General features: G+C 40.0%; 1 protein-coding gene across 2 annotated transcripts in view; it reads left to right on the forward strand.

The window, feature by feature from the left end:
* Positions 1–6851, forward strand: part of ITGB5 (integrin subunit beta 5) — a 90980-nt gene extending 84129 nt beyond the window's left edge. The window contains exons 13-15 of one of the 2 annotated variants that reach the window (XM_087711717.1): positions 1323–1439; positions 4607–4773; positions 6116–6851. In XM_087711717.1, coding sequence (XP_087567843.1) covers positions 1323–1439; positions 4607–4773; positions 6116–6211 — 380 coding nt within the window. In that variant the 3' untranslated portion in view covers positions 6212–6851. The remainder of the gene's footprint in view (positions 1–1322; positions 1440–4606; positions 4774–6115) is intronic. The other variant, XM_087711725.1, reaches the window with a different exon arrangement.
* The last annotated feature ends 3905 nt before the right edge of the window (positions 6852–10756 follow it).

Consider the following 10756-nt stretch of genomic DNA (forward strand, 5'->3'; position numbering starts at 1 on the left):
GACGTGAGTTTGACACCCCTGGTTTAGAGGGCCAGCAAATAAACTGCAACTGCAATTGAAGCAACATCCCCGCCTTTATATAGTTTGGTTGGGGTTCAGTGGTGGAATTCAACATTTTTTACTACTGGTTCTGTGGGCATGGCTTGGTGGGCATGGCAGGGGAAGAATACTGTAAAATCTCCATTCCCTCCCCACTCCAGTGGACGATTACTGCAAAATCCCCATTCCCTCCAGATCAGCTGAGACTCAGGAGGCAGGGTCAGTCAGAGGTGGTATTTACTGGTTCTCCGAACTACTCAAAATTTCTGCTACTGGTTCTCCAGAACTGGTCAGAACCTGCTGAATACCATCTCTGTGGGGGTCAGAGCAATTTTTTGTGTTGGCTTTTTAGATTTTTTTTAAAAAATAATTTTAGTTTTCTTTCTTGGAACCTGCCTAGTGTGTATCTTATTTTTAAGATAATAATATACTTAGTAATAGCAGTGCTTAATGTTTTCTTGTCAGAACTAGAAACGGCTGCCAGGTGTCTTTATTTCCCAAAGGGCTAAATAGTTTTTAAAAGGATTGAAGTCTATACAAGTACAAAAAACAAAAAAGACCTACCTGAAAACATATCACTTGCCTGTCTCAACCTACCTCATATCTCTGAAAAGCTTTAATTAACAGATTAGTTTAATGCTGTCTGTTCCCTCCATAGCATTTTCGCATCATATATTTCTGTAATGCATATCATCCCATATTGTACTTCTCCTCACTTCCAACTCCCTACGCCCAGAAATAGGCTGTAAAATTAAACCCATTTCTAGACAATTACTTCCTTTATGCAGATTTGTAGAAGGAAATGAAACTTCCTCCTCCAAAGAAATTACTCCAAAAGGCCAGGTTTCCTTGGCCTTCTTTCAGGACCTCATAATAATTACGGTTTTAGTAGAGTACAACCACGTCAACATTTCCTCTGTGTTCCCTGAGTGATGTCTACCCATAGATTTATAAACAATTAGTTATGAAGTAAAGCAATTGGGTTGGACATCTCATCCAGCACACTCTCTATGTTAATAGTTTGTATAATTTTAGACATGCGAACACTTCCATAATGTGCTCCATATGTACTAATAAGAAGCCTCTCATATTGAAGGAATCCAGTCTCGTGAGAATCCCAGCGTATCCTTCAATTGCAGAGGCCAAAATAACAGGTATTTTAAACACATCGCGATGTGCTAAATATATGCCAACGACGCAAACATAGAACATGAGTTTTGCATTTGAATGTATTGCATTGATGCCCTTTATTCCACTTGAGTTTTTTTTTAATCTTATTTCAGAAACCGATGACACTAATTCAATCTTATGCGCTTATCCCGTGAAGGATTGTGTGATGAAATTCACGTACTCAGAACTCACCAATGGAAAGACAAATATCAGCGTTCTGAAGGAAGCAGGTATTTATTTATCTGCTTGCTTTTTTCTTATTGATGTAAACTCTTCAGACCATCAAGGTATTGAGAATTTAAAACAAACAAAATATCTTAGAATGGTGCAGGACACATATTTGGACACAGTTTTTATGTAGAAAAATATATATGGATCAATTCTACTCCATTTTTTTTACAGAGAGTGGGTGATATATAAATATTGAAGAGAAAGGTGGCTATTGGTAACACAGAGGGCATTTGAAAAACCCAGATCCACAGATCCATAAGATAAAATTCAGAAACTTTATTGAAAAAGTGGGGTTATTAATTCCAGCATTTGAAAAGCTGGTGTCTATCACCAGGTCATGTGTACCTGGGATGACAAGATAATTTCAAAGGCATATCATACTTCTTAGCATTCTTGTGTTACTTTCAGGAAGATTTCAATCTGGAAGTAATAAATTGATTTAGACTTAAAATGAAGGCATAGAACTTCATCATCAAATATAAATTAGCAATGGAAATCTGCTCATTTAATTAGTCAAGTGCTTCTAGGGCAAACATTATGGCTCAAACTTTATTGTCTAACCGTTGCACCCAATTAGTTTGAGCTTTTTTGCATACGTATTTGTTAACAAACTCATTTCTTAGTACTGACTATGCTACAAAAAAGGTCCATACATATTTTATATGTAGATAAATAATAAAGAAAAGTACAGATTCTAAGTAATTTCAGTCAATAGTACGGTGGCACAGAGCAGAATCAACCATTATCTATTTTTACCTACCTAAAATAAATTCTTAACATGACACTACAAGTTATATCTACATTTTAATTTATTGTTGAATAAGAGTATCTTAGTATGTTGTGTCTTTGGATTTCAGCCATTAGTTCTAGACAGAAAGGCACATTTATCCAAACTACTGATAAAATATCAGTTTTTTTTCAATCAGAGTTCCATATATTTGTTGTCTTCTTCTTTTATTGGAATTATGTGGTTTTTTTCTTTTAAGGCTTTCCCTCCCATGAATATATTTTCCCATTTTATAGATTGAAACATTAAAATCTGAATTAGTTTAGCTCTTTACTCTTGTAAAGTGTAACGGCTAAAGTATAAAGGAATCCCTACAGATTTTGCTCCACTAGCCATTGCCGACTTGAGGGGGTGGTGCTCATCTCCATTTTAAGATCATTAAGCCAGGGCTTTCCAAAGACATTTCCATGGTCATGTGGCCAGCATGACATCACAGAGCACTGTTAACTTCCCACCAAAGTGGTAGCAATAGTAATAGCACTTAGACTTGTATACCACTTTACAGTGCTGTATAACCCTCTCTAAGTGGTTTGAAGAGTCAGCATATTGCCCCCAACAATCTGGGTCCTCATTTTACCCACCTCGGAATGATGGAAGGCTGAGTTAACCTTGAACCTGGTGCGATTTTAACTGCCAAATTGCAGGCAGCCGGCAGTCAGTAGAAGTAGCTGCAGTACTACACTCTAACCACTGTGCCACCAAGGCACCTATTTATCTACTCACGCTTGCATGCTTTTGAACTGCTAGGTTGGCAGAAGCTGGGGTGAGGATTGGAGCTCACTCCATCAGGTTGGAGTCTCAAACCTAGGCTGCCAGCTTTCCAGCCAGCAAACCCAGCAACCGCTGAGCTACTGCACCACCTTATTTTAACACATAGCATGGTGAAATTAGTTCTCTATTTGAAAATGATTTATGAGGAGGATATTTTTTCACACCTTCCAGGTTATATAAAATTGGTCTCTTGTGAATTTTCAACATGCCAGTAACGGGAAAAGAGTATATTTGTTGAGATGGATCGTTGAAATAAGCTCACTCCAGTTTGGAAGCACTATTGCCAGAAAAAACATTTGGGACAAGTTCTGACCAACTGGATAGAAATCCCCACCCATTCCATATACTAGCTAGGCTAAATATAATTATCACCAGATAGAAAAGAATCTAGATAATCCAATGTATAAAATAGCAGTTTAAATGGAAAACATTGGAGAAACCCCATTTGTAATTGAATATTCATTTTGGTTAAATCAGGTGTAATCAGATGTAAGCTGGATTTCCAACCAGAAGTAAGAAACTATGAGAAACTATTTTCTCATTTTCCATATTTTGAACAGCAAAATGTAAGCAGTAAATGTTCCCTTGGGTCAAACTTGATTCAAGATGGCTATATAGATGAATATAGATGAGTCTGTCTTGTCTTCTTTGCAATAATATAGAAGTGACACCTTGTGACCTTTACTTCACATCTAGTCTACAGTGGGGAGTGTTTCTGGTGGTTCCCATCCAAGAATTAACCCAATCTGATCCTGCTTAGCTTTTTCAAGGTGAAAGTTGGCTAAATGCTGCCATCTGCTGTGAAAAATTATCTCACAAATGCTTAGCAATAAAATAAAAAATACAGCTTGAGAAATATACGAAGTAATTAATACAAATGTTATTAATAAACAGATAAATAAATAATATATAAAGTGCACCTGGCACACAAGATTCCTGGCACTGAAAAAGCTTTTCCTTTAATACCCATCTATGGAGTCCCTTTTGCATTGCTAGAATTTTCTGCAGAGTCCAATTTGGTTACATAGAGCAATCCTGTAGATAAATAACACTTACACTTAATCCAATGCTAGATGGCTCTCTAAATGAAAATGTGTACATTAAAATCTAGCTGATAATTCCCAGAAATTTATCTTATGCATATAACCTTCCCTGCAAAGAGATGTCTCTGACACAAAAGAATGTGGCTACATCCATCAGTCATGCACTGTGTGCCCATAAAGCTCTCAGCATAAACATTTCATTTTAAAGTTCCATGGGCTGCTCTGATTTAGGATCATACTTGGGAACTGCTGATAAAAACAGTTTCCCATCTGCTTAATGGCGTTTGCACAGCCAGCACCTCCACATGAATCATATGAACTCAATTTGCATCAAAATAATCCATGGTACTGAATTTAAGCAATAGACCTTGCTTAAATCTCAGGCGTACTTTTGATGTTAAAAATGGACAATAACATTTGAAAACAGTTACATTCAAATATTTTCCAATTTGATTCATACATACTTTGGGAGCAATGTAATCTGTTGTTATGTGATGAGGCCTGTTTTGAAGATACTGCCCTTGTCAACAATGATGAATCATGTTCCCCTCTTTCTTCTTCTTAGAGTGTACTACCACTCCTGATGTCATGACGATATTACTCGCTGTAGTAGGCAGCATTGTGCTACTGGGCATTGTCCTTTTGGCAATCTGGAAGCTGTTGGTTACTATTCACGACAGACGGGAATTTGCCAAATTTCAGAGTGAGCGTTCCCGGGCAAGATACGAAATGGTAAGTATTAAATTAGGAAAACAAAGAGGAGATAGAAAAAGTTACAGTGGTTTGAAGAAATACAAAAGGATGCTGAGAATACGGAGACTGTGAAGGAAAGTTTTGCTGTTCGAGAATGACCTCAAATCAAGAAGTCCTACTTCTTGAAAGGGAAAGAATGTATTTAGAAAATATATTAGATTTATTATTCAGGCCCTTTTTGAGAATTGTATTTTATAGTGGCTTCTTTAACATATACAGTAGCTCCTATCTTTGATTATAACAATGTATATCAGTCTGTTGTCAAGATCTTTTTACCTAGATATACCTGAATTCAAGATACTGTGATGAAAGATGGTAGAAATTAGGGTTGTGTGGATTATTTAAAAAGGTATTTAGCAAAGCAAGTGAAGCCAAACAAAAATATTTTGCTCAAAATTTTGAAGGATTACATTCTCTCATATCTTCACCCCAGAACTTCGAAGTTCACCCAGTATGAACTGGGCAGATGAGTGCACATATATGATATTTCCACCAGAATTGTTACTAAAATGAAACACCTCTGAAAGTGCATTGCATGACTAAATAGTTAGATAACATACCATGTTTCTGTTTCCTGCTTTGAATGAGAAACTATATTATTCCACCTTTCATAACTTGTTTTTATGTGGAACTAAGTTGAGCATTATAAAGAATATTCCATTTCATTTTTATTGATATTTAACCATAATGTTTTTCACTGTACATTCACAATGCTCTTTTACTGATTGGTGAGGTTGTTTATACTGTATGTGTCACTGTAAGATAGAAAGCAAGATCCTTCCATAATCCCTCAAACATTAACGTTCTTCAATTAACACTTTATATAGCAATAAAATTAGAAATGTCTTCCAGTGCAAACTAGACAAAATCAATTTTTGTGCAAATTTAGTGGCATTAAAGGACAGGATTTTTAAGAATCATTAAACTATTCATCAATAAAGCAAGGCTCTTAAATATTACAGGAGACCAGTGTGAACGGCTAACAGATTAGCCTATCTTTAATCATATTTACTGGTGTGAGCAGGTGCAATGCCTAAAGGTGAAGACACTCGGAAGGTTGAGAGTTCAGTCCTAGGCAGAGGCAGATGTTTATCAGGGTACAAAGAGAAAATATATGCTATGAACTCAACATAGGTGTCAGGAAGGGCATTCGGCCAGTAAATGCTCCGCTCCATTCAGTCGCCCTGACTCCACCCTGACTAAAGGGGTTAAAGCGTCACAAAAAAGAAAAAAAAATCATGTTTACTGGTGTGTGTGTGTACAGTTTAATTTTACCAAGAAGGCATTCTGTTTCATAATTTTCCTTTCCTTTCCTTTTAAGGCTACAAATCCTCTTTACCGCAAGCCCATATCCTCACATAGTTTAGACTTCACATTCAACAAGCTCAACAGGTCCTATAATGGTACCATTGACTGATGGGATTACTCAGGTCTGGATGAAAAAAAAATGGAAAGCTTGAGAACTGCTTGGCTTCCTTCTTCCGTACTTGCCAAAGGGAAGACCCTTGGCAGCTGCACAAACCCTGAAAATGCCACAAATAGCAGGAGACAGCTTCTAGTTGCATGCTAAAGACGAATGGCCAGCAGCCCATTTGCTCTTCAGATTCCTAACTCAAAGCCATTCTGATGTACTCAGAACCAGGCGTTACTGATTTGAGACTCTTCTGATGTGGACTCTTGGGAAGCGCCTTCAGACTGAACAATATACCGCTGAACAGTTTCATCCATATTCTGTGGTCGACGATGTGCAGCCCCCAATTCACTGGGATGCTGTGTTACTGACAATTTCTCTGGGTTGGGGGAGGGAATCGAGCAATGGAGATCTTGGTGGTAAAAACTTTTTAAAAAGATCCCTGTGTTATGCAGTCTTTAGAGTAATTTTTATAAAAAAAATAAAACAATTGCATATACAAATATGCAGTGTCATTTAGAAATTTATTTCCCCCTGAGCACACGTACTGTGGAATGTCACATGTACTATTTACAAATTCCATGGACAATTAGGACTTTAAATGATTGTAATAAACATTCCCTGAATTTAAATTATTACTCTAAGCAGCCAAGAACGTTTTTTAAAAAGCATCAAATAATAGATGAATGCCAAAATAAGCTGCTTGTTTGCCTAGAGCGGTGGTTCTCAACCTGTGGATCGGGACCCCTTTGTGGGTCGAACGACCCTTTCACAGGGGTCGCCTAAGACCATCGGAAAACACATATTTTTGAAAAAATACAGTAAACATAAAATAATTTTACGGTTGGGGATCACCACAACATGAGGAACTGTATTAAAGGGTTGCGGCATTAGGAAGGTTGAGACCCATTGGCCTAGAGAATTATTTTGAGCCCGAACACAATAATGTAGTTGCCCCAGACTTGAAAATAGAGCTACAAAATTAAAACTTGTCATTTAAAAAATGCTTACATGGAAGTAGCCTTTATGATTTGCGCACTTCCAAATAAACATGCATAGATTTAGTGTTGTCTTTGAAGCTTAGTTGCAATTAATAGAAATGGCAAGTTGTTACTGTAATGAGCTGTAATGAATTTTCATGCATGGCCCAGCTGGGATTTCTCAAAACTACTGTTGCATATTAGGACCAGTTCAGAAGCAGCAGAAATAAAACAAATCACTTGAAGATATGAATAATCTCAGTAACATAATGGCAATTTCCAGGTTCTGCTTTATTTCAAAATGAAATAGCATTACAGAGAAGACTGATGATGATGATGATGATGATGATGATGATGATGATGATGATGATTCCTTTATTTTTCTTCCCAACCTGGTAAGACAAATCCGAATCTGTACTGGGACTTATTGCGGTATGATGTAATCCTTTCATTACAACCCTGAATCCATTTCAAATTATATGACTGCCATTTAGAGCTTCTGGAGGAAATTTAACTAATAAATATGGGAATAGGCAATAAAAAATTAGGGTGCTGTAGCTTGGAGCCTATCCTCATTAGGATCCAGGCTGCAAAATCTGGATAATCTTACACAGTAGCCAAGAATTAAGAGTCCTTATTTTTCTTTGTTACCATTATTCATTATCCGGATCTTTGCAGCCCAGATTCAGTAGTCCTGCCTATCAGTGATTTTAGAAAGTAACCAGACATGACTTTTCAAAGTCTAGTTCCCCAATAGGATTCAATGAAAATTTCTTCTTAACTTCTAAACCTTGAATTAATTGCTTTGCCTTCAGTAGGGCTGAGGATAAAGTAATGGTTTTGTGAAATTGTACTTTTGGAAAACAAAGTTTACAGAGGTACACATTTTCATACTTTCAAGACATTTTTTTCAAACTCCAAAGGATATGTACTGTTTGTAATGTTTTTCATATCTTAGTAAAACACAGTTACATCTTTGGCCAGAAATTTTTACAGACTGATAAGAACTTCAGGAAAAATGTTTTCAGTGTCAAAAATCTCCTTCCCTAAACCAGCAGTCAAGCCAAACTTAATTTGCTGAGATTTGCATATTTTTCCTGCTTGCAGATTGATGCAGAGGAAGGAGCTAGTTCAATTTTTGGCAAATTCCAAAAGCATCAGAGGTTAGCTGAACTAAGAGAAGGACTTTGCAGTAGATCCGAAACCCAGACGAAACATAATGGAATAAACAGGTCTATCTGTAATCTACTTCAAAGATCATAAGTAGCATGTTTAATTTAATACACTGTAGCTCGAGAGAAGACAACCTGGGATGCCGTGTCTGGTTGTGCTTTCGGTGTGGCTTTCCAGCTCTCTCCAAAAGATGCTACTAAGTTGTAATCATTCTTGTTGTAAGTATTCTTGTAAGGAATACTTATTATAGGCAGAAAAACTGTAATCAACTTTTTCACTATTTTATTTTTGATTGATTGCATGCACATTATTGTGTATCATCCATTAATGGCAGGCCTCGCAATATCCACAGAGCAAACCTAAAGCATACTATAAGGTTCTAGTCAAACAGACTGACAGCAGTGATCTAAACCAAAAGAGATGTCCAAACATTTACAAAGGCAGCATCAGCTATCACAGTCCAGATGAGATGTCACAGCAATCTATTCTGATAATTCTGGAAACAGAGACAGCGAGCAGACAAAGCTTAACTCTGCAAAGACATGCTTGACGATGAGTCTCCTGATTTTTGCACTAGGTCCTGAAAAAAAGCCAGCATGCAAATTTGAGCCACTAGGTTTATGTTTATGTTTAGGTTTATTAACATTTATAGGCCGCCCTTTTCCCTGAGGGGACTCAGGGCGGCTTACATAAAATCAAGGGAGGGGTATACAAACAATGACGCAGACAACATAAAATAAAATAATGAGCAACATTCATTCATCATTCGGGAGGGGCAATTATCTTTGTCCCCAGGCCTGACGGGCTAGCCAGGTCTTAAGGGCTATGCGGAAGGCCTGGACGGTGGTGAGAGTACAAATCTCCACGGGGAGATCGTTCCAAAGGGTCGGAGCTACTACTGAGAAGGCTCTCCTCCTTGTAATTGCCAGCCGGCACTGGCTGGCAGATGGAACTCGGAGGAGGCCCAATCTATGAGATCTAATTGGTCGCAGGGAGGTAATTGGCAGAAGGCGGTCTCTCAAGTACGCAGACCCACTACCATGGAGGGCTTTATGGGTGACTAGTAGCACCTTGAAGCGCACCCGGAGATCAACAGGTAGCCAGCGCAGCTCGCGGAGGATAGGTGTTATGTGGGTGAACCGAGGTGCACCCACGATCACTCGCGCGGCCGCGTTCTGGACTAGCTGAAGTCGCCGGATGCTCTTCAAGGGCAGCCCCATGTAGAGCACATTGCAGTATTCCAGCCTAGAGGTCACAAGGGCCCGAGTGACTGTTGTGAGAGCCTCCCGATTCAGGTAGGGTCGCAACTGGCGCACCAGGCGAACCTGGGCAAATGCCCCCCTGGTCACAGCCGTCAGATGGTGGTCAAAGGACAGCTGTGGATCCAGGAGGACCCCCAAGTTGTGAACCCTCTCTGAGGGGTGTAGAATTTGACCCCCCAGCCTGAGCGATGGAGTACTGATCGAATTGTTGGGAGGGAAGCACAACAGCCACTCGGTCTTTTCCGGGTTGAGTACAAGCTTGTTAGCCCTCATCCAGTCCATAACGGCCTCAAGACCTCGGTTCATCACGTCCACCGCTTCATTGAGTTGGCACGGGGCGGACAGATACAACTGGGTATCGTCCGCATATTGATGGTATCTTATCCCGTGCCTGCGAATGATCTCACCCAGCGGTTTCATGTAGATGTTGAATAGTAGGGGGGATAAGACCGAACCCTGCGGCACCCCATATGTTAGGGGCCTAGGGGTCGATCTCTGCCCCCCCACTAACACCGACTGCGACCTGTCCGAGAGGTAGGAGGAGAACCACCGCAGCACAGTGCCTCCCACTCCCACCTCCCGCAGTCGTCGCAGAAGGATACCATGGTCGATGGTATCGAAAGCCGCTGAGAGGTCGAGGAGAACCAGGATGGAGGGGTGACCTCCATCTCTGGCTCTCCAAAGATCATCGGTCAATGCGACCAAAGCAGTTTCTGTGCTGTAACCGGGTCTGAAGCCTGACTGGAAGGGGTCGAGATAACTTGCTTCCTCCAAGGACCGCTGAAGCTGGAAGGCCACCACCTTCTCAACAACCTTCCCAAGAAAGGGAAGGTTGGAGACTGGACGGTAGTTGTTGAGGACAGCTGGATCCAAGGATGGCTTCTTCAGGAGGGGTCTCACCACCACCGCTTTTAGCGCGGCGGGGAAGTTCCCCTCCCGAAGAGAGGCGGTAACAACCGCCTGGATCCAGCCTTGTGTCACCTCACTGCTGTTAACAACCAGCCATGAGGGACACGGGTCCAGTACACAGGTGGAGGCACTTACAGCCCTCATGGCCTTGTCCACATCCCCAGGGGCAACATCCTGAAACTCAACCCAGAGGTGGTCTACTTCATCCTCTTGTGCCTCGGCTGGAA

This window comes from Thamnophis sirtalis, unplaced genomic scaffold, assembly GCF_051295495.1.
Source record: "Thamnophis sirtalis isolate CommonGarterSnake01/CBP01778 unplaced genomic scaffold, rThaSir2_p1.2 scaffold_1, whole genome shotgun sequence".
Lineage (NCBI taxonomy): Eukaryota > Metazoa > Chordata > Lepidosauria > Squamata > Natricidae > Thamnophis > Thamnophis sirtalis.